We start from the raw sequence: 24,605 nt of genomic DNA, 5'->3' as shown, positions 1-24,605 counted from the left end.
AAAAGCTACACCCTCATATCATATGGCATTTTGAAGTCTCTGAACAGTCTAATACACAGTAGGTGCCTCTTAGGTTTCTAGATATAGTTTGCAGCAAAAGAATGCTTTGCCATGGCTCTATTCCAGCCTTCTACTCTGCACCACTAGTAGAAAAAAAATAGCTAGTTTTACTAATATGTAGTAATACCTATGATCTAGATAACATTCACAGTTATATCTAGTTTCCACCTTCACTGGTTCAACAATACCTTGAATACAGCGAACCACCTATTTATTCTACATTTAGAAGAGGAATGGTATTGTATACTTTTCTGAGAAGTTTCATTCATACTCAATATCCCCTTACTTTAAAAAAAAAAGCAAGCTAAAAATCCAGCACAAGTTTTTCCGCTTAGTGTTTGGGACCTTCCTCTCTTCTTTTATCAATTGGTTTCTTAACTAGCTGTGAGGATAACTATTTATGCCCACACCTAATGCGTTGCATGCAAAGTTCTCCCAGAAAGATGTACAACATTCCATCCCAACTCCAAGTTTCCATAAATATCTTACTAGCTTAAGACTGGCTTTTCCCCCTAAGTAATGAGCAAATCTAACTAAAATCACATGCATTTCACCACCTTCAAAATTGACTCCAGCTGTATTTCACACAAGTGTTTTAGAATCCAACTGTGTCCATTTAGTAACATGCATGCTATGTTTTAGTATTAAAATCAAGCCTGACTATCTCTAAGGATTAGGTTGTCATAACTATGTATTCCAGAGAGATACTATGGATTCTTGTGAGTACTACAACTACAGTAAGTCAGAGTTTAGCAGTCATCTCACTTTAGGAGCATTAAGCACATAGGTACATGGGTACTGCACGGAAACATCCTCTACACAGATCTAACAAGTTTTATAGAGTCACTAACTTTGAGCCACTAACAAAAAGTCATACTGAAGCATTAGCAGTAGTGTTTTCCATCTCAATTCACATTTTTGTTTTTGGTTACATATAGAGTGATCAAATTCCACAAGACACTCTTTTCCTCCTGGTTTTCTGTACCTTTTCTTTTCTGTTCTAATTAGACATATCAAGTGCTCCTGCTAGGTCAGACACACAGCAGCTTTACTTTGGCTTGTAAAGCCATGTCTCTAAATCCTACAAGATTAAAAGTCTTTGATTGGGAGACAGTTTTCTCTGAAAACCCAGTTGCATAGTCCCAAGAAACCGTATCAGACAAAATATTATGTATTCCTCACACTGGACATGAATTTTACATACTTCACTAAAATGGAGAGGCACTGAGGTGTATTAAGACATATTGTCATCTAAGGTGGCAAGATGAAAACAGTAGCAGAGCTTAGTCTAACACCTATAGCAAGAAGGGTAAGATCATTCACTAGAAGCTTTGTACTGACAACAACAGTCATGCAAAGCAGGATAAATATTAGTGCAAGAAGATGTATGATATTCAGTCCAGAAGGTTTTTTATGTAGAAAGTACTAAGAAAGAAAAAGCCCTACCCCAAAACATGGGAGGCAAGCCCTAGAGAAGAGTACAAAAGCCTGAACTTCAAGACAAGATAACCTATCTTCTCCCAAAATAAACTTTGGTCATAGGCCACTAGCATATCTAAATTCTTTGAGAAAGCCATCACAGTGTAGCTGTGCTCATTGTTCTATTGTGCCAAGTATATTTAACAAGAATGGTTAAATGTAAGTATATATATATTAATAAATTTCATCATTATGGAGCATCTAACAACTCAGTTTTTAAAACCTAATGCCTTATATTCTCAACAACCACAAAAGAAATATTAACATGACTGAATAGCCTGTTCTTCTCAACAGAAAAATCCCAGTGCTGACATTAATTGGCACTGTTGGTTATCCACTTTAATGTCTTGTTTGACAAGAGCTATCACTTTTCTACTTTTTGACTGTTTAAATGAGCTTCAGTCATGACAGAATAACAAACCCACTGCTACACAGTATATCAAGGAGTCTATAACAGCTTTATTTCCCACCCCCTTCCTGTAACATTTATATAGGTGACAACATATATAAATGGTCATGCTAGGATCCAATATTCATCCCAACCAAAGATGATAGAGACAAATCAGAGATGCGTTTGGTAGAGAGACAGAAGCTTCTCTTAAGACAGACTTCAAATGACACCTGCTTGAACAAGTTGTACAAACGTCAGAAATGCCCTATTGGATCACACACCTAGCCTAATATTGTACCTCCTTTTGCTACTGTTGGTAGGCCCAGCCACTTCCTACGGCGCATTCCCAACAATTGGGAATGTTGGAGGAATATGAGAATACACCCCTGCTTAACCCTTTCAGCATTTATGTATGAACCTGTTGGCTGTTAGCTTGTCTAACCACTCCTGGAATCTGAGAATTATCTGCCTCTCCCACCTTCTAGGGCAGCATATATTAGAAGTTCACTACCCACTCTGTGAAGTGCTTTGTTCCATTAACTTAAGCTGATCTTCTACTAGATTGAGTGTTCCCTTGTTCTTTCACTGCAGAAAGTGATGAATGACAGTCCAGCATTTAGCTTATTCATCATCTGTATGCTCAGTTTTCTCTGATCACGTGAATGTGACAAGTCTCCTTTTAACACGTTTTATTTCTCTTTATGGAGAGAGCTACTTCCTGCTTTCCATTTTTAATCTTACTTCTCTTTTTCTACCCCACCCTCATCCAAACAATGCCTGGAAGATTTTCTTACTTGCACCTAATCTGCAGGAGGAAGGCAAGAGAGTAACGGACACAAAGGGAAGACCCTTTCATTGTCTTTTCACATATGCTTTCCATAGTTCTACAAGAAACTGAAGCCCAGCTGTGACCTGAAGTCAAATTAGAGGCAGACAGATCTTACAAGTACCATTTTGCACAAGTCAGTCCCATATAGCTCAACCTCACGGATTAACAGACTTCAATGAAATGGATAACGTAAGTAGTGGTGTCCTTTTAAGTTTCATCCTTATCCTTGAAGGTTTTCAACTACAGCTAATTTATTCACTTCATCCTAAAAAGACTGGTAAGCTCACAGATAAAGCAAGGAAAGCAAAAAGATTGGAAGTGTAAACCTGAGAGCTGCACGAAGTATGCCATCTGTGGTCTTAAAATAATTTTACTCCATTCAAGTGGTAAGCTTTTCTCCTTTACCAGCGCTGTCGCCTTGACCAGAGCTGGCATGTTCACACCATGCATACAGAATGAAACATCAAGCTTCACAGCAAATACTGTATGACTGAACAATTAGTAAGTCATTAAACACATTTGATGCTTGCTTAGACAATTAAAAAAAACTTGAGCAGGAGATGCTACTTTCCCAGAAGTCCAGCAACAGCAAATTTAGTACAAAAGCAACTGTTAAGAAATTGCTTAAGAACTACAGCTGAGTCTGCAAGTACATTAGCAGATGAGAAAAAGCATCAGAAAGGAGAGAGTCTAAAAACTAACTTTTATTTTAAGCATTAGGGTGAACAGTATAAGATCCTCTGCAAAAAAAGATATTTACATAACAGTAACAGTTACTTCCATTTACAGTTTAACATATTAGATTTTCTCCTCTTAATATAATGTTCACGCTTCACAACTTTTTGCTTCTGTTCTGGAACAGTAATCAAGTTTTTTTGGAAGACCCCCTGTTGAACGATGGTAGAAATTGTACCTTTCTTTGTAGGTGGCTCTTCTTCCACAGTAGGCTTATTTTCAAAGCAACGTTTTCTTCCCACTTCCAATACAGTTTCCTCACAATCCTTGAATTGGCCGCTTTCAATCCCTTCGTTAGAGTTCTTTTCTGCTAATTTTCTTTTAATGATAGTTACAGTGTTGTTCTGCATTAAAATAAGATCAATTACTTTGAAGTTTTACAAAGTGAGCACGTAAAAGGCTTAGTTTTGTAAAAATATTTGCATGTAAAAGATTACTCTCTGGGTAACATGTACAGGGGTTATCAGAGGAACGAGTGACTTACATCATTACTTAAACCAAAACCAGGTACACCTTCAGATACTAATAAGCACAGTGCTTTGCACTGTACAGAAAGCAGAGCAAGAGACTAGGAAACCACAAAATGCAAGACTGGCATGTAAGAGGAGTTTGTTTACCACCTGAAAACAATTTGTTGATGAAATTCCTGATTTGTTCAAAGGGCAAATGGTCAGCTCTACAAGTTCGTCACTTTCTTGTCATAGTTGGTAGCATTGGGAGCTTTAACCACCTTCAGCAAAGCCACAGATCATTTTTATCGTGGCAGATCTGATGCCATTTGAAAGCCTACTCAGTTCTGTCATGCATACTTAAGACTATATATTTGACTAAGAATAAAGTTTCTTTACTTGCAAGATAACACAAATGGCAAGCCATGCTGGTTGCCAAGGTCCAATTACTCATCTTTAAGTACTTCATTTAAAAAAAATAATCTGTAGAACAGACTTGAAGTTTGTGGTCACGTTTTAAGTTTCATGCCACACAGTCTCATAGAAACTCTGGGCAGAGTTGGAGCCTTGCTCTTGGAAGGAGTAGTAATAGGAAGCAGTCATCACAACTCTTATCACTCTCGGAGTATGCATACTATTGAAAAGCTAAGTTGCTGTGGGGCAGAGAGAGAGAATAGCAGATTAAAAGTATTGTCAAAGCCTTAAGTTTACAATGGAAGAGAGAAATGGATCAGAGTGCTGACTAAGTTTCATTTAAAATGTTCTCAAAACTACTTCAGGCTACTGGACATCAGACTCAAAAAAGCAAACCTTTTTTTTTTTTTTTAAACCTGTATACATTTAGCCAAGCTAGTCTTTTGACATTCAGCAGCTAGCGGTAGACTAGCCAACTGCAAGCTTTATTAATCACATTAAAAGCAGAGATACCCTGGCCATCCACTCTTAGTTCAAACTCTGCTTGTTATATTCATATTATTGCTCTTCCTTTGAAAGTGTGTGTGCGCATGGTGGTGGTGGGTGGAACACATCGATTTTTGTTGCCAATTTAAACAATCACTGTCCTTCTCACATTATTAACTTCAAACTTCAAATAAATTTGACCTTTTGCTGCAGCAGAACCTTCTTCCCCTCCTCTTCTATTCAGGTAAAAATAACGAGACAGTGACATAATCCCACTATTCCCACTGCTTAAGTCATCCCAGTTTGAGGGGTTTTTTTTCCCTTTAGAGGGGCTCTTCAGAGTCTCATGTACAGTCCTCCAATACCTCCAGATTACTGCTTCCAAGAGTCCCATTTTTCACACACACCCTGGCACATTTTCTGCTATAATGTTAGTTTCAATGCTAAACTTCACCTGCTACCATTTCAAGCAAGTAGCAATTACTTACAGAAAATTTCATTTTTCTAAAATAGTTAAGTCCATTATAAGCATAGATTTAGATTTTTTGTATAAAGAAAATTGAGATGTCTAAGACTTACATAGTCTTTTATGGTTTCTTCTAAATGGGATATCAAATCTTGTAGTCTTGTAATAGCATCATCTTTTTGATCCACAATGTTTATTAGTTCTTGAATCCTTTTATTCTGTGTATTCATTTTCTTGGAAATGAAAGAATAGTAATTCAGTCAGTGTTAAATTGTTGAACCATACCACACATTTCAAAGCAAGATCAGTTAAGCTAAGCTTGATACTAAAAAAAGCTAGACGCATACTATAATAGCATGTTAAGCTACTGGAATTTTGTATTAAAGCAAGCAGTTTTGCACAAGTTTTTCCTTGAGAAAGTTACCTCAGCTGCTTCTCTAAGCTGCTCAGCAGACTCATCCAGTTTAATCATCTGCATTTCAAAGTCTGTAACAGGAAAAGAAGCCTGAATCAAATGAGTAGCCATTACAATAGTTTACTCAGTAATCCATTTTTCCAGATCTTCTGGTACTCAGTAGCTTTTGAAAAGATTGATTTATTTTCATGCTGACTTCTACTTATAGGACACATTTCAAAAGTTGTTTAGGTTTTTTCAATAGGAGAATTGGGCCTTGCAACCCATATGAAAATCTCGATCGTGTCAGAAGACTTCTGCTGAAGTTATAGTATAAGATATTGCTACCTTTTTCCCCCTCTATGAATGTTCCACAGGATACCTGAAAACACTGCATCAGCAAAATGTAAAGTGCAGAGATTACAATATAAACATGAAATCAAGAATCAATCGTGTTTACATTTTACCCCACAATTCAGAAGTCTGCCATTGACAGTTTTAAGTTTTGTCTTAAAAATGAAATAACCAATGCCTGTGGAATTGTTCAACCTGAACATATATAAAACAATTTGTTCCTACCTATACACATACGATTTTGTTCCAAAATCTGGCTGAATTGGATTATTATTTCTATTTTATAGTAGTCAGTCATTTCTTTTTTGTGTCTTTCACATCACACTTACACCCAGCTCACCTTTGGTTTTCTGTGCCAGCTCTTCTTCAGTTTTGATTAGTTCATTCGTTTTCTTTGTCAGCTCTTCTTTGGTCTTAGTTAGTTCAGCAGTAGTTTTTCCCAGTTGTTTTTCAAGCCAACATACAGCTTCCTGGGGGTCTTCTAGGGACACAATGTATCTGTGTGCTTCTTCTGCCTGCTTTTTGATATCAATGACATCATTCTGAAGAGAATCAATAACACCCTCAAGATCAACGTAGGTGCCTGGCCCTTCATCCTGAAAGATAATTATTTGCCATTTCTAAATGGATATAAATTACGCAATAGCCATTATTTCTACAGAAAAATTGGAAGACCATTATGAATTCAAACATGTAAATACAGTTAATTCTGGCTTCAAAGCCATCTTGTGGGTTCATATGCAATTTGATTGCCAGTTTCTGTCTACCTTCACACACAGATCTCCAGTATCAAGTAATAGCTTCTTTATTTTTTATAGCATTTAATGACCCACCATCACATTCCCTTATATATCACCACAAAAACACCCTCTCCAAATTTAATATAAAAGCTAGTATTTTTTTACCCAATGAGAACATCAAATGAACACAGCAAGTGAACAGTTTTAGTAGAAATACATCTGAAATTTTCACATATCACTAGAAATTCGTGAGGTGAAATAAGTTTGTGGTAACTATCAAATTAAGTTGTACCCAAAACATCAACTTTATATCTTTCCTCCTTGTTTTTCAAAAACAAAGGGTTCCAAACTCACAAGAGCCGGCCTCAGGTTAAGAGTTTAGTTATGGCTTAAGTGTATATACAGCCCTCTTTGCTTCAGTTGTAGCTATAAAAGCCTTAAGAGGGAAAAAGTCTCTGGGACCACTCCAGTACAGTCTATATGTGGGGCCTAAGAAGTCAGCTTCAAACACTTTAAATAGGCACTTAATGCACTAGAGTTTATATCATAATGGCAGCTTTTCCCCCCAGTTTCTTTGTATACAGTAATTTTCACTTTGTGTTGCAGAAATGCAGGAAACCCCAGAAGATTCTTAAATGCGTATCTGGGGCTCAGCAAATACTCCTATAAAATGTGATAAATCTATCTTGCGGAGGATAGTTACACAACATGCAATTCCTTGAAATCATCCTTTAATCCTTGAGGCATACCATCACCATAACAGGTAGTTAGTAAAAGGGATGTTATTGGGGGTGGGTGGGGCATGCAGAATAAAAATACCAGAGGTCCAGCTTGTTCACTGCAAGGCCAATCCTTAAATTTATTTTCTTCATCTGGTTTTTTAGTGTAACCATTTACAAGTTCCTTGAAGATTTCCAGGCGTCTTTCAGAATTTTCTTCAAGCCGTTCTCGTTCGTGAGAAAGGCATTCTCTATAGTAAGAAAAATAAGTCAGCTAAAAGCTAGCCAGTATGAGCTGCTAAGAAGTTATTGGTACAGCTGCCTATAAACAAAGATGTGGGGTTTTTTTTTCTTTATTTTGGCACAATAAAACAATACACAAAACCGTCTTGCTACACAAAAATAGAAGTATATTTCCCCCGCCACACACCCCTGAAGAATGAGGGGGAGACAAATGTATACACAGATTATGGATAGCACTTAACTACAAGCATTTTTTCTAAACTTCCTGAGCCAGAATACCTGTTTGGAATATCACTAAGACTGCAGTAACCAAAGAATTTGCAAGTGTCACTCTTTCTATAGACATCCTATCAACAAAGCTGTTCTTTTAGGGAGAGCTCCACAGAAACAAACACTGCTTATTGATTACACACACATACCCCTACCCACCCCCCAAAAATCAAAGCCTTTCCTACACAGTATTTTTCCTGAACTTATAGTCTAAACAGAAACTGATATATTAACAGAGGCAGTAAAGCCTAGCAGAAGAGCGTGGTCTCTTACAGCTAAGAGACAGATTTAAGAAATAAGTGAATTTACTTTCATTTCTTTAACCGGTAAATTTAAAACCACTTAAAGCTAACTTACTTGAAATCTATTTCCCGCTCAGCAAAATATTGGGTAAATTCTTGTGTCACTTCTTCACGAATTTTTAGTTCCAGCAGTAACTTATTCTTCTTCTCAGTAATAAGTTTGTTCTTCAACTCTTCTATGAGACTCAGCAGCATCTAGAATTACCATTAGTATTAAGTTTTTCATAAAGAAATAGTTTCCCAGAAGTGAGATTTTTCCTATTCCTTAAACACTATAACAGTTTACTCTTCCAGCTGACAAAGTTCCACCAGTTCTTTTATTAGCTTATTTATACACAGGAGGATTCATGAGTAGATTGAAATACCTGTTTGGTGCTAGCACAGCAATTTATAACTTTGCACAGAGTAGGCATTTGCAAAGAACATTAAGTTTATTATAATGAATTCCTGAAGTTGTCTTAAAAAAAGAGGCTTAAGCTCCACAGGATTTGGCTTTTGTTTTCCAGATGCTCATTTTCAGGGCAATATTAATGAAACCTCCATAAATCAGTCTCTAGTCCTCTGTTCCCTCTTCGTCTTCCCTAGAAGTGACTAAAATTGCTGTTGCTTAAAGAACAGTTTTCAGAGTTCTCTTGTGCATAAAATACAAAGGAACTGTCTTCTGTTTTGCTAAAAACCAGGCACTACTTGCTGGGCATTGACCATAGGTTACCAAAAGGACAGAAAGCCAAATCTGCAATTCTTACTGCTCAGTCTCTATTTAGACACATTTCACAGAGTTTTCCCACAATAGGCACTAAGTCATGAGTAATCCCACTTTTAATTCTAAACACTCCTATTCTACCTAAATCCAGCAATCAGAAAAAAAAAAACAAACAGGTGAGAGATAGGGGAAACCACAAGACTACCTTGCTTCAAGACTCCATGCTACACTAACTCTTAAAGTAGCCCTGGCACATACCATATATTCTTCTTTTCCAATAAGAACTTTTCCTTCATGTTTCTGCACGGTTTCTTCTCTTGACGTATTATGCTGTTCCTCCATTTCATCATCATTTTCAATCACATCTTCTAAGCTCCTGTCCCATAGGATAGTAGCTCTTCTCCTTGGGATTGGCATTTTAGTGTTACTAAGTAGGGATGATTCTCTTACTGATTTCTGGCCAAATGACTGATCTTGGGGAAGAATAGATGTGTCCATAACTAAAACCTACCCAGAAAATAAAGAACAAAGTCGTCAGTATTTTTTTTTTTAAACCTCTACTGGCACTTCCAAGAGATAGCTGTTGCACTTCCCTATAGGTCTCCTGAGCATAGTAGTCCCCCAGCCTATCCTCTGTTCAGAGGCACTACTTAGACCAGTTTCCAGCTAGAGTACAAAGAAGTCACTTCATAGTCTAACAACAAGACTGGCAACAAGAGGGTTGCCACCTCACACACAAACAGATTTCTGGATTTCCTACACTTTGAGTTTCTAGTTGGATTACACGAACACCATCCTATTTCTTGAACAGCTGTATTGCCCTTACAGTCTGTTCCTTCTAGTGTTGTACTTAACCTGGTTAGATGAGCCTACATTCCAAAGGCCTGGATCTATTGCCCTTTGAACATATTTAACTGTCAACAGAAGTTTTCCATGGCTTCCATTAAGGCTGCAGCACTGATCCCCAATACTTTAGTCTTCCAACTTCACAAGGGTTATACCACCGCACTTAGTTCTACTCATTCTGCTTAACCTCCACCTTCCCACTGAAGCCTCTATGGACATAAAGATGACCTTTCAAACTCTCTTTGGTGCTCAACCTATTTTATCAATATTTCAGGTGAGCAATATTCCAAATTAAGATAGCAGTAGTATATGGGGCAGCTAGAATTGCTCCTAGGTGAGAACACATTATGAGTACAGAAGAAAAATTTACCTAGATCCCAGGGAATTTCTTCCCAATATAGCAAGTGTCTTGTTAGACTGGACATTTTATAGGAATTACGGATTTTCAGTAGATGCTCACACACCCACACTCAAAGAAAAAAGTGTCCAAAGCCTTTTTAAAAGCTTTACAAGGAAATAAAGCCTAACTAGGAGTAATTAGAAAATATGATTGCAACATGAGACAGAAAAATCCAGTAACTAAATTTATATTCTTAAAAGTGAGAGAACCTGCTCTTTAAATGCAAATCATAAGCACTGATCAACAAGATCAACTATAACACACTTACTTTTTGTGCAATGGCTGAGAACTTTAGCACATTGAGTGTTTCCTCATATGCTGAAGCACATTGGCTTATGTTTACTATCATGTATATCTTCCCCTTTCCACTGAAGTATCCTTGAAGGAAATGAGTTAACTTACTTTCCCGAAAGGGGATGTGCTGCTGCAACCTTTAAAGACAAAAGAACAGATGACCATAAATTTAATAAATTTCCAGTCAGTGTAAGAGCTATCCAGTCTGAAGACTTATAAATATTTATAAAAGCAGTAGTCTTCAAATCAATTGAAGTTGCTTTGGACTAGGTACAGTTGTTTGTGAAGAGATTGCATGGCTGTTGTGACTGCTGCTTTAGCCATTATCTCAAATAAGCTATAGAAATACAATTGATGGAGCACTTAAACCAGAAACACGTTCAACGTTTAGCCTTGGGTAGGTCACATAACCTCATGCTACATCAAACTATACCCCACCTCTCTCTCTTCCTTCCCACATTCATGAAAAGGACATATCTAGTTCTAGGCATACAGTATCCAACATTAGAGATCGATCTCACTCAGTATACTGCCTCTGAGAATGGACAACAGCAAGTGCCTAGGCAAGAAAATGAGTATACACCAAACACATGGAGATACTTCTCAGAATTTTTTCCCTAATCCCCAAGCAGTTTGGCATTTCCTAAATCAGAAGTTGTGCCCTTGAATTTAACAGCTGGTGATGTAGTTTTTGATGCTTATAGGGAATTTTATGAGAATTCCTAAAACATGACTAAACACACACTTGCCACTGAAGAGGTTGCCTGCATTTTGGACACATGACAGCTATTCATTTACATGAATAGTGCTACAGAACTCAACAAGATAGTGACACTCCTGCGGAAATCATATACAGCTCATAAGCAGCTTTGCGGCAGGACTGATAAACAAAAAAAAAAAATCATTTTAAGAAAGTTACTGCTTCCTATTCAACTTGCAAGGGGCATCTATTAACACTTTATAGAAGAAATATTCTGAAGCATGATCTCTTATTGTTAAAAATTTAAGTTATTAGGATCAGAAAAAGATATTCTGAATACATTAACAGCCCTCTAAGCAGCTAATAGTTTTAACGCATCCTTCCTATCTGGAAAGAACAGGAAGATAAGAAAGACCATAAATTCACAAAATGTAGGGTTAATCAGGAACACATGCTAGCAAAGCTTTTTCATCTTAAGGTGTGATAGACTTTGAACAGGGTATCAGGAACAGTGTTATGGGGTAAACGAATCTGGCAAAGCACATCCGGGCACACCAATCAGTTGTGACTATATACTGTACTGTTTTTTGACTGCTAACTTTTTGTATTATTTTACTCTTATTTAGATTCTGAAGCTAGGGCATAAATAGCAGGAAGGCTTTCTTTTGTCTGCATATGGTTAGCTAGATCAGGAGGAGAGTGTTAAAGTTATGTCAAGAGTTAGAAGAAACAGACAAATTTTGTCAGAGTGGACACTTATAATAGCACAGCAATATCCTGCTGATGAAAAATGTTACACTAGAAGTATGTAGAAAATAGAATTAGTTCTCAAAGAAGTAATAAAAGGCTGAAAATTTGACTTTTACTATGACACTAGTGAAAAGGGGGTTTTATACTTATTCCGAAGGTTGTTCGATAAGCCAAGCTCAGAAGAAGAAAGTTAAATTGCTAAAACCTATGATAGCATGTTTAAAGGATGTTAGAATTTGAATGATTTAAAGAGCAAGTTAAAAGATAACTTTGGTAGATCAACAAGACTTCACAGTGTAGACTTTACGAGTCTATACATCTTTTCTACCAAAAACTTAGTGTCACATTGTATTTTTAAACAATAGCTTTTAAATATTGTAGGCAATACCAAAAAGCCACAACCAGTTTGCAATTCATAGAAGGACTTACTTTGACTGTTGACAGTTCTTGAGTGAGTTAATACACTTGCCCAGAATCAGGAGAGAGGTGTTGATATTTCCACTCTCTTTCAATCTGTCACCTTCATTGCGGGTCTTGGTACATCTTTCTGAACCAGCAAGATCACACATTGACAATCTGAAAGCAGATAGGGAAAATTAACTTTATTTACCTTAGAACATGCACAAATTATTCACTTTTTAAAATGATCACTTTTCTTGGAGGAAGAATTTCTTGATCTTCGTATGCATGAACCTTCCATCCCTTTCAACATTGCTTCCCCAATCAAATTTCACACTACTTCCTGCCAAAGCCTTTCCCAACACACCTCCCCCTGTTCTCTTCCTTCTAAGAACTTACATGAGTTAAGGAGTATAGCAGGCTAGTAGAACCTTGTGCTGAACTGAGGGGACAAGATATAGAACAGCATTGCAACCTGATGGCTTGAGGTAGAGGGCCAAGTACTGTATGAGCATAGGAAGTGGGGAAACCACCATACATGCATGAGGCTCTACCAGGGAGCACTGGGTGTATAGTGCAGTACCAGTACACTAACATGGAAGATAATTGACAACTTCATCACAACAGAAGAGGGGGACTCTGCTCTGAACTTACTCATTGACTCGGGTCACTCGTGGTGCTCCTGTATCTTCAATTTTTAGTACCTTAACTGTGAATATGCTGTGACTAAAAGGAGAAGTTTAAGTCAGCAGAGAAGTGATAAAGTAGACTAAAACCTTCAAAATATTTTTAGCTTCCACAACATCCATTCAAAGCATTGTTGAATCTGTCAACGTATCTAAGCACATACTCCATCAGATACAAACTTTAAGAGATATTTATCACAGATTCACTAAGGTTGGAAAAGACCTGTAAGATCATCAAGTCCAACCATCAACTAACACCACCATGCCCACTAAACCATGTCCCACAATGCCACGCCCACATGTTCCTTGAACGCCTCCAGGGATGATGACTCCACCACTTCCCTGGGCAGTCTGTTCCAGTGTCTCACCACTCTCTCAGTAAAGAAATTTTTCCTACTACCCAGTCTAAACCTCCCCTGGAGCATCTTGAGGCCATTTCCTCTTGTCCTGAGTAGCACTTAGTTTGCTTTTTTCCTCAGACATTTAGATGGAATAAAGCTAAATGCTTTTGCTTGAAGGAGAATATTTGATAAAACGCTGTTAGCTTCTGTACAAATTCATCTTACTGAAGGATTGAATCCTTTTGGCTTAAAGCATTGGGTCACATACTGCTAAAGGATACCAAAACTGAAACCTAGATATCTAGACCTTCTTAAAGCCTCTTCCCCTCCTAAAAGCCACAAGCCATATTTTAGTTTCTCTTTCCTCCCACACACTATCTTATGTCCAATGTTATTCAAAATGTTTCTCACCTTCTGCTGGAGCAAGTATTTAGTTTCGTGCTTGCAATACTCTGTTGTTTCAACCCCACTTTTAGAAGTCTAAAAGCTTCTTTAGAATCAGAAATCTGAACCCACTGCAGATCTTTAGGAAGAACAAATATGATAATCTTGTAAATATCATTATCAAAAAGAAAGAAGGGATTAGGGGGATAATGTATACACACTAAGAATACTACATTTACTTGAGATACACAAATATTTTACTAAGCCTGCTTCAGACAGAAATTATATGATGACAAATAAGATCAAGATTCCTCCTTCCATGGGAAAGGAAGGACAAGTATATTGCATCATTCCATCTTGTTGGCACACTAAAATACGTTCCATCCAAATTATGCGAACCTTAGCCTGAGCACTGAAAAGGCAAAAGGTAGGTTCTAATACAAGTATGAAAGCCTTATGTTCATATTCATCAAGGCAGAATTCTACCTGAACGACTTCTCTGTTTCAGCTTTTTAGCCTACAACCTAGGGTGTGGGGGGGAAGTCATCTGAATATCTTTCAGGGCCACCAACTTAACTGAAAAAGATCAGTGAAGAATTTTGTGTGCAATATGATGATTGTATGTCATCTTGATATGTGCTAAATATGTACAACCCTACTAACAGAACTTATATGAACATTATGGTCCCTGTTAAACTAGAGGTCACCAGAATTGTATTAGAAAAAATGCCAGTGGTGACCAAGAAAAAAAACCCCTCAAAAATCATTAACTAGTTTTCCTCAATAACATCAGGTACAGCCTTACACTTTCAAGCTTTAATAAAAAAAACTATGCTGAAGCATAGCTCAAAGCAGACTATTTCCTACTTCACATATTTTTCTAGTCTTTGAAGAAATGAAGGAGTTGGGTTTATTGTCCAATTCAGCTTCCTGAATCTATAGTTTGGCGTATGAAAGATAAAAGGAGCAGGCCAAACACCTACAAAAAAGCCTTTAATCTAGAAATGATGTCTTGATTGTCCAAAGAACAAATCAAACATGTTTTTCAAACCCTATTTTTTCCCCTGGCCAGAAACAAACATTGAACTGTTATTCTAAGTTCTGTTAACTCCCCACCCCACCCAAAACAAATTACATTACAGGTTTGATTAAACTAGAATACTGTAAAAATGTAGTTGTAATCAGACTGAACTTTCTCACATATTCTCTGAAGTCTGTTTCTTTATAGAAAATACTAAAAATACTGTTGAGCCAATTGTAACTAAAGTTGAGAACTTCTGGACTCTTTAAGAAAATGGAAAAACCCAAACCACTAACAAATTTGTCAATTGTTTTCAATATTTCTCTCATTTCAAAGAAATATCAAGACAGTGGAGTATATGCAGGCTTTTAAGAGTTACAGCCAAGAATAAAGAGAAAACACTATTAAAGGTACAAATACTTCTATGTATGTAGATTGTTGCCTTTCATACTCAAGGTAGAAATTTCTAGTGCCTCAGTGAATGCAGTTAGGAGTTTTCTAGTCTAGAAAGAGACATTATTACAGGAAGACTGACTTTTCAAATTACACATTTAGTGATTTGCAATGTATTCTAATCACCTTTTACATAAGAACATCCCTTGATGTCTTGAGCAAGGCGTAGCGTTTTCCTTTTCTTGTCACTTGATATAGGAATCAGTAGATCATAAAAACATTCATTGTAAATCTCAAAAAATGAAACCCAAACAGAAAACTTCATGTAATTTTCGACAGCTGTGCTAGATTGTTCTGAGTCTTTTAAGAGTTCTTCTGAACCTGCCAAGTACAAAATATTACAAGTCAATATAGGCCTAGTAAAGTGAATGTCATTTAAAAAGATTAATTAGTAGTGAAAATTGATATTACAACAGCCTTCTAAGAAACACTTACCCAGGCAAAAATCCACTGAATTTTTCCCCTCACTTTTTTAAGTATCTGGAAGTCACATGCTAACCCTATAAATTTGCAGGAAACACTTACTCCACCACTTCCTTTTCCACTTGCAAATTCTATCAAATATGTACAACTTGGTTAGAATTATTCAAGTCTCTTCTATATCTTTAGAAGATAGAGGATTAAACTAACAAGTACAATTCATTCTGACTTTTTTAAAGCAAACCTAGTATTTAGGTAGTTTTTAAATGCCAGAATTAGGTTTATCTAATTACATACAGGTACTCTAGAAGCCTGTCCGGATACCACTAAGGCCTATAGCATAAGTAGTACTACTTTTCCTTGCTATAGTTTCATCTCATTTAATGCCCATTCGGGTATTCTTCTAACCATTTTATCCTTGTATTTTCTGCCCAGGTAACTTGCTTGCTATCCAATTCACAGACATATAAAATGCTGAGTAGTCATTTTATTATTAACATAGGCCAGAATTAAGTTATTGACCTTAAGAGGGCTAGCTTCTTTACCAGATTTAATTGCAATTCTTTCATATAAAACGTACCCTTAGAATCAACTGGTGCTTTGGTGTTAGTGACATTTTGATGGTCTACCTACAAAAGAGAACAGAGACTTTAAGCCATATTGTTGACAGTACATCACCAGTTACTTTTGTAACAGTTCTATTCTCCTACTAGATAGGAATACAGCGTAATTGCAATAAGCCGATACAAAGACCCTGGCTACACATCATGCCTAGTTCAATGCACCTGTACACCCCCATTGCAAGGGTTGTTCTTACCTTAATACTCATTCCTGACACTTCCCTTACATCAGGCCCCATCACAGTATATAGCATTTCAGCTTGCTGAACCAGAAGAAAACTAGCCACAGGAAACCAGAGAGGTAGGAGCCCACACAGAAACAGGGTGATTTAACAGGATGATTTGCAGGAGTCGAGCTGCAGTTTACACATTACTCTTAACCTGGTGAATCTAGAGAGTCCTGAAATTTTTTGTTGTTGGTATTTTGCTAATTCAGGATTCCATATCTTATGGCTTACCAGGTCAACCCTCAGAAACAGAGGTAAATGTAGAACACCCAAGCACTTAAGAAATTAAGTAAGCAACTTATTACTTCATGATACAGGCTGTAGAAACCTCTCACAGTTAAAATAAAGTCTAGTTTTTAGAAAAAGAAGGAAAATTTTCTTCTGCTGAGCTCTTAAAAAAAGAGGTAAAGCTCTAGCTGTAGGGATTTGTTTATGAGGTTCCTACACATACACTCCATTCCCAGTCTTAGTTTTGGTTGGTTGGAGTTTTTTTTAGGTACAGAACTGCAAAGAAGTGCAACTCATCTACCAAAACCAGTATGCTTGGATTAAAAGAAAAAACAGGTGTAGTTGGGTTGGTTTTTTTCCAATGTTTTGTCAAGAGTATATTTCGTGTGAAGTCAGGATTCCATAAAGTGATTCCCAAAATAGCTAAGTATTTATGTAAACAAAAGTTTTAAGTTTAAGCTTTACACACATAAAACACCCACGCAAACCTGTCTCTGTTGAAGTGGATGCAAACTTTGCCACCAAATTTTATGCTGAAGTATCATTCTTATAACCACAGTTTTAGAAACTAGAGAGGACATGTATGTGTATTCAAACCGGTGACAGGTTTTTCTGTAGTCCTTAAAGACTGCTAGAGCTAGATTTAACATATGCCTGTGCTTTTGAAGTGAAGTCTTGAAGAATTTTGCTGCCACCTGCCTTCCACACTGAAGAAGTCCAGTTAACTAACTCATGGACAAAACAAATCAAGCTAACAGATGTATTCCATCCCACAACAGCCAGAATACCCCATTATAACCTAGCATACCACCAGGGAGATGCTTAATTCTTTTCATTAAAAATAAAAAAAGCACAATAATTCCCTTCTGTTTCAAATTTCTAGCATATGCTCAGTTTTTTTATTATTCCACTCATTTCAGAAATAACACCAAGAAAAAGGTATGCTTATACAAGTCCCCCGTAACTGTAATTGGACTAAACAGCTTTAGAATTCCAGCCAACTCATAAAACTGAAGTGTATTTCTAGACTGCTCAGTGATCTGTTTAAGAATAAAGTCCAGCAGAAAGCCATTTTAATTCAAAAATTTAGGAGTCCAGTGGCTTTATAGATCTTTTGTTTCAAAAAAAAAAATTTTGCTTCCTTCGAGAAAATTTGCCAAACTGGAAGAGGGGAACAACCTCAAAATCATTAATTTCTTTCAAGTATCCTGAAAGACAGTAAATTGTTTAAAGAACCAGACCTACTTAGCGTCCCCACAGATGGAGAGACTATTTGTGTTCAGTCCTTATTAAGCACCAGTATACCCAGAGGATAAGTTAACAAGTGCCCAAGCTATAGAATAAAAAGCTTAGAGTTTATATCCTATCAAGTATTCAGCCACAAGACAGAAATCCACAGGAGAACAGGGTTCATCAGCTCCATTGCTCACTTTACTGCTAATCTGAATAGCTGTCTGACAACAAATAGACACATCCATGCTTAAATACAGATAGCTCAATGTTACCCTGTTCATTCTTCAATGGGAAGAGACTATCTAAAGATGTGTGTACTCATCAGTATAGAAAGAAGTGCTCCTCTACCTCTTTTGTTAGGCGAAGTATTGAATTTTTAATAGCAGTTTCTTCTCTCACTTGGTCTTTAGTCAGCTTTATATAATCTCTACACCGATGGGGTTTGAGATCCATTGCTGTGTATAGCTTTCCTTGAATACTTTTAAACAACATATCCATAGTCCTTGGCAGAATACCAACATCATCTTCTGTCCCTGTAAGCAACATACAAAAGAAAGAGCCTAATTATTACTCTGAACAAGGTATACAGATAAATGAAGACAGAAAGATAAGCAATTCTAAACTCAAGGCATACATGAGGAATTTGGAAGCCACTTAACAGCATGAAGCAGTGGTTTTTTGTACTCTCAGGGTAACAGCACTGTTAGAATGTTTTGAAAGGTATTTGGCTTTCAGCAATAGCTCATGCTCTACCCCTTATACAGTAAGGGACATAACATAAAACAAAAACTGCTGGGGTATTCTGCATAAGCTTAGCCTTAACGGAAAAAACAAACAAACCAACCAACCAGCCACAACCAATAGAGATTTAATAAAGATTTGCAGTTTTTCCAATCACATTTCATAAGCTGCCTTCACTCTCTCTGTCAAGGAGGCAATCTTGAAATACAACTGATGACTCATCTCTCAGCTGCAGTCCTGTACTTATTCCACAGACCCTACAAAAAAGTTTTAGAAGCCTTGTGAAGACTCCCTCCTTTCCCTGTCCCAGGCCCTTTTCTCAGAGCATACTGCTTTTGACTCCTTTTTGCCTTTCAGGTGCAAATAAAAGCCTCAGTGCACACCTGATCTTTCTAAATCCAGTTTAAAAAGGGTTCACTTAACTTTCATTTCTAAACCAGAAAGAAGGGGAGGGAGGGGAGAGTGGAAGAGAAACTACTGTCCTGTCTCAGACTCTGAAAGCATCATCTTCCAGCCTCTGATAATCTCTCCTACTCCTGAGGCAGATGGGCTTTTATCAGTTACAGTACTAGCTGTGTTGCCTAAGTCAGAAGCTATGTAAAATCTAGTTGGCACTCAAACACCAAGCTAGTAACCAAATAACATTAAGTTAAAGTACTGTTGCATTACATTTGTTTCTCCTCATTTTCTCTCTAATAATTTTTTTGTTTATTGTAATGCCACTTGTAATTCAACTTCACATGAACAAAGTAACAGTTCTAAAAAAACTGCTTCATCCTCCACTTAAGTCCTTTGCCATTGACAAATTATGCCATGTAATCCAATGTAATGCCATGTAATGCCAGAGTAGAAAGGCTATATTGACAATACTGGGAATAACAGAAAAGGAACTCACGGCACCCAATAGGCAACACTCTGCCCTGCCATCTATCAACTTGTGATACGAATTAAGTACTCAAAATATAATACCATGAAAAAGTCTCTGGAGTCTGAAAAGAATCAAAAAAATTGTTGAAAAACCACACCACACAATATACCCCAAACTAGTCAAGCATGGGGGACTGTACACATTGTAAATAACAAAAAAACCCCAAAATTCCCAAAGAGCATCGGGTTATTGCCCCACATTAATGATGACTGGAAGTACTGGCAACAGTCTTCAGTTATAATCCACCTAACAGAAGATCACTTAGAAGACAATGTCACTTCAATAAAGATCAGTTTCATATGGCACAAAATTCATTGTCCTTCTAGAAACAATACTACTTATTCTATACACAGTAGTAGAACTGTCACGTCTTTACAGGAGAAATCCTTTCCATGTGAATCAAATCACCTCATTTGTTAAAATTCTTTGAAAAATAATTAAGAATGACATCTTCTGGCCAGAAAGGATATTGAGCTTTAACAGTACAGAAATACTGCATCAGGAGACAAAGTCTCCTAGGACATTATTGATAAGCTCAGAAACTTGAGACAAGACAGAAATACTTGGAAGTAACCAAACATGTTTCAAAACATTTATTCTCTGCCTATAACGATTGAAACAGACTCAAATACTATTCCTTATCTGAAGACAGTGCATATAAGACACATATGACCTTTATAATAATAATAAAAAATAAAGTGCTAGTCTGGTGTAGAGTGACTTACACACTTTTCACATCCCAATATACAGAAGATGTATTTTCCTAACTCCCCCTCCTCCCTGACATTCTAGATACTTGGAGGGGAAAAAGTCACACACACCTGGTTGAAATTATTACAGCCTTATGAAGCAGTATCACTATACATTTATGTAAACTCTGGCAGTGACTCTGTGGTCAGTTTAGTTATATTTGTTATGGAAGGAGGCTTTCAAAGGCTATTTATTAACATTCAAGAGAAGCCAATGTATAGGGCCTACAGTTGAAAAAGGAAGAAGTTATAATATTTCTGCTAGAAGTAATCCTCACTTTAAAAAAAAAAAAAGGAAGTTCATTCAAGGAGAACACATTTCTACTCATACCTTGGAATGTGTAGGTTTTCCCAGCATTTGTAACACCATATGTAAAAATAAGACGATTATATCCGTCTAAGAAATCTTGCACTGGTTGCTTCATGGTACCTTCAAAGAATTCTTCTTGAGTTGTTTCAGGTCCAAACACCTGAGCATTACCAAGAAACATCTTCATTTTGTTTAAGAAATCATTAGAGCCTTTTGAAGAATATTTTAAGTTCTATATGTTTATAATCTTAAAGACTATTGACAGTTAAAAATATTATTTAATACCAAGCAAACTAGGTAAGTTAAACAACTTTTTCCAGGAATAAATTAAAAACTTTTAAAGACAATTCATTTACTTGTGAAAAAGTGAACTTCTGTATCATCTGTCCAGCAGTTTTTTCACTTAGTCGACTCAAAGAGTTTTTGGGGGGCTTCAGTATGATGCTTGTTGAGTCTTCAAGTGAAACACAGTCCTATTAAAAGGAAGCACAAGCAATGCAGGCATGAAAAGAGTATAAAGACCTCAGCTTACAGGAAAAAATCCAAAACCATACATTTAAAGTATTTTTAAACTACAATGTCACACCTGGAATTCATTTTCTCTTTCCAGCGATGTAAATGGCCTAATACGCAGGCAAACTTGTATGTGTCCCTTAGGCTCCAAACTGCTCCTCTTAAATTAAAAGAAACATAAATTAAGGAAGTTAAACATTTGACTAGATTCTTTGATTGATAGCTATCATGTTAAGACAGTTTTATTTTCATCAGGCTATTTTGAACAGACTTACTCAATGACATGGGAAGCAAAAGTAATTCACCACATCAGTTTTTACTGATGCTTAGGCCCCTGCAGAAGTTCTCTGTGCTAATAATCTTGCAGCACATACACACTACATTCAGGCCAACTAGAGATCAAGAACAAAACCCACAAAAACATTCTATGATTCAGCTGCTCTGAACTTGCAATTGGCCTCATTTACAGAAGACTGATGATACTTTATTGGGTGCAACACAGTGCCACACAACTTAATCTAATCCTATGTATCTCCTCCAAATTAGCAACATACTAAAGATGATTTTCATCTTCCATGTAAAATTCTGACTATCCTTATCAATGAAAGGACTAATGCTTATGTAAAAAAAAAAAATATCCAAACAACACAAACATTAAAGCTTTCTTACCTGGCTTGTGTCTGAGCTTGAAGAAACCAAAGAAAATTCAGCAGAGAGATCTGTTTTAATATCTTCCACATTTACTGGTCCTGTTCTTTCAGGCAGCTCAACACTAGCAGTATAGGATGGTGTGAAAAATTTCTCATTATCCAGAGTCAGTTCCATCCTGCAAGATAAAATAAAACTATTTTTTGCTCTCTGATCACATAATAGAGTTTCTGAAGTCCCTTAGAAGACAAGTCAATTTGAGACCGATAGTTGCAGTTTCTTTAAGGAGAAAGCTTTCTTCATCCTGTTCATAATTTACATAGCAAGATTCTGATAGCTGGGAGACGGTCTGCAGAGAGGTTCGCATTATGATGAAACAAGAACAGCCATTCTTCTTTCAATGAAAAGCAACTGTTTACCAAGGAAAAGCCTTACACATATACCACAACCTTGCTAAAAAACATGTCTGACGAGGAAGATAGTAGTTTTAAAAAAAAAACCACACCAAAAAACCAAACCACAAAACAAACCCAATCATATTGTTCCACATCCACTTCTCCATCATCCCATTGCAGTGTCCATTTAGAATAAAAGCTCATTGCAAGAGTAACCTAAACTTCATCGTTATTTCTGCAGGACCTGATAAATAGTTGGTATTATAAAGATAACACAGTGTAGCTTAATAAAAGACAGACTTCAGAAACATTCTAAAGACTAATAGATAGTTTTAGCTATTAAGGGCACACTGGAAAATTAGAAGACCTCATGCCAGAGTACAAGTTAAAGTATTGCTTTTTAGTAATTTTTTTCATTCATTTTATAGATCAGTAACTAATTTATTAATCCATCATTTAATGATTTTTGTGCATCTCTATCTGGGCAGTGAAAATTTGCTATAGAAAGTAAATTGATTCAGTATTGATAGTAGACAGGTAAATTTCAAAATAACCTTTAAAAAGCACATTTTATTTGAAAAATATTAGTATCTTTTGCCTGCATTTTACACTCCTATTGCTTTTTCCTGTGATATTACAGATGCGACTTGGCAGCTTTTGTTACAGATTAACTTTAAAATAACTCATAGGGCAATTACTCAGACTATGGCAGCAAGCGTTCTAGCAATTAGACACCTAACACATGGCCTCCTACAGTTCCGAAGCTTTGGACACAACAATTCAACAGCCTTCTAATACTACATTCCCATGTCTAACACTACAGCGATGCATATACGTTGTCTCTTTAAGTACTAATGGAAAACATGCAGTGCTTATTAAAACAACGGACAGACCAGGGCCACTTCAAAGTCCCTTTGCTCAGGAAGAGTGTTGTCTATTAAGCAGTTAAAACATTTTTGTTCCCCTCAGCATAAAACCTGGAACAGGTCAGCACTTCGGTGTCAAAACACTTAACAGCTCAGCCTTCCTATCTAGACAGATATAGAACTTCATAAAGCTAGAAAAACATCACCAAGCTGCAAATGAGGTAAACCTATACATGAACTAAGCAGCAATGTTTTCTTCTAATCTACAGCTTTTATTTTTGTCAGGCAATTGTATGAAAACCAGGAAAAACTTGGCCGGAAATATTATCACAGCTTGAACAAACACTGACCTGTGAATAAGCTGGAAAGAAACATACCTGTGCTGTCACGATCTAGAAGTCTTACTTATCAGCTACACAAAGTCACACTGCAAAGCTCTTATCAGGCCTTGACAGGAAACATATTTGTTAGATAACTGACATTTTAGTTGCTTTAAGTATAAACTTATTTTAAAGTGTGATTTGTCAAGATTATGCTCTCATTCTATGCCTCTTCACATAAGAGGGAAAAGACAAATATTAAGCTATGTATACAAAGCTGGAATTGAAAGCGTTCATATGAGCCCAGCATTCAGACCAGTAATGTTAAACCACTGACAGCATGCATAACCCAAGATGCAGACTGTCCATCTGTCTCCACATTATCATACAGCACTGTTATTACCTTAGATGTTCTAATGTAAACAGGTATACTGTCTGGCTGTAGCCACTAAAAGGTACTTGTATACTGGGATACATTATTGTAACTCTGCTTATCATGACAGCAGATTTTAGAGTTGCAGACACCCTAGGAGATGGAGATCCAGAGTGGCACACGCAGCATAGTGTGGTCACAGTACACACACAGCCTGTAGCACTGTCAGGCAGCACACGAAAGGGTAGAAAATGCTCCAAGCGACACAATAAGCCTGGCAATTTATATAAAACATAAAGCATCAGCCCTTACACTTAAAAAAAAAAAGAAAAGGAAAGTTTTCCCTCTGCAAATATCAATCTTTCACTTCAAGGCTTTGCACTATTCTCCCGTTCTTACGGGACACTGCCGCATGACTTTGTCAGCATCACGCCCCTGGGCCAGCCGCTACCCACAACTTGCACGCCCCACAGCAATACCGAAAAGTTTTCACCCACCCTCCGTGACTTTTCACCCGCCGTAACGCTAGTAACCGCGACGGCGGCAGGGAAAAGGGAGGGGAAGGGGCCTCAGCACCGCCCGCCACGCCCACACCGCTTCCCAGCTCCGCGACCCCTAGGCCTCAACCACCACCTCCTTCCCGCCTCAAGCGAAAGCCCCGCAACCCACACGGGCTTACCTGAGAGCCTACGCCACGCCGGGCGGGCCCCACCGTGTGAAGAAAGC

At 37.2% G+C, this 24,605-nt stretch overlaps 1 protein-coding gene across 1 annotated transcript in view; it reads right to left on the bottom strand.

The window, feature by feature from the left end:
• The window catches only part of KIF20B (kinesin family member 20B), a 42,442-nt gene extending 20,340 nt beyond the window's left edge, over positions 1–22,102 (bottom strand). The window contains 18 exon segments of the mRNA XM_059821079.1: positions 3,673–3,838; positions 5,423–5,542; positions 5,734–5,795; positions 6,398–6,653; positions 7,617–7,767; positions 8,387–8,526; positions 9,293–9,541; positions 10,549–10,711; positions 12,454–12,600; positions 13,078–13,149; positions 13,862–13,973; positions 15,435–15,629; positions 16,309–16,357; positions 18,385–18,569; positions 20,786–20,924; positions 21,121–21,237; positions 21,351–21,437; positions 21,947–22,102. Coding sequence (XP_059677062.1) covers positions 3,673–3,838; positions 5,423–5,542; positions 5,734–5,795; positions 6,398–6,653; positions 7,617–7,767; positions 8,387–8,526; positions 9,293–9,541; positions 10,549–10,711; positions 12,454–12,600; positions 13,078–13,149; positions 13,862–13,973; positions 15,435–15,629; positions 16,309–16,357; positions 18,385–18,569; positions 20,786–20,924; positions 21,121–21,237; positions 21,351–21,437; positions 21,947–22,102 — 2,566 coding nt within the window.
• Positions 22,103–24,605: the final 2,503 nt, after the last annotated feature.

Source organism: Gavia stellata, chromosome 9 (genome assembly GCF_030936135.1).
Source record: "Gavia stellata isolate bGavSte3 chromosome 9, bGavSte3.hap2, whole genome shotgun sequence".
NCBI classification, from domain to species: domain Eukaryota; kingdom Metazoa; phylum Chordata; class Aves; order Gaviiformes; family Gaviidae; genus Gavia; species Gavia stellata.
The sequence above is the reverse complement of the archived record's forward strand: the minus strand, read 5'-3'. Positions and strand labels throughout refer to the sequence as shown.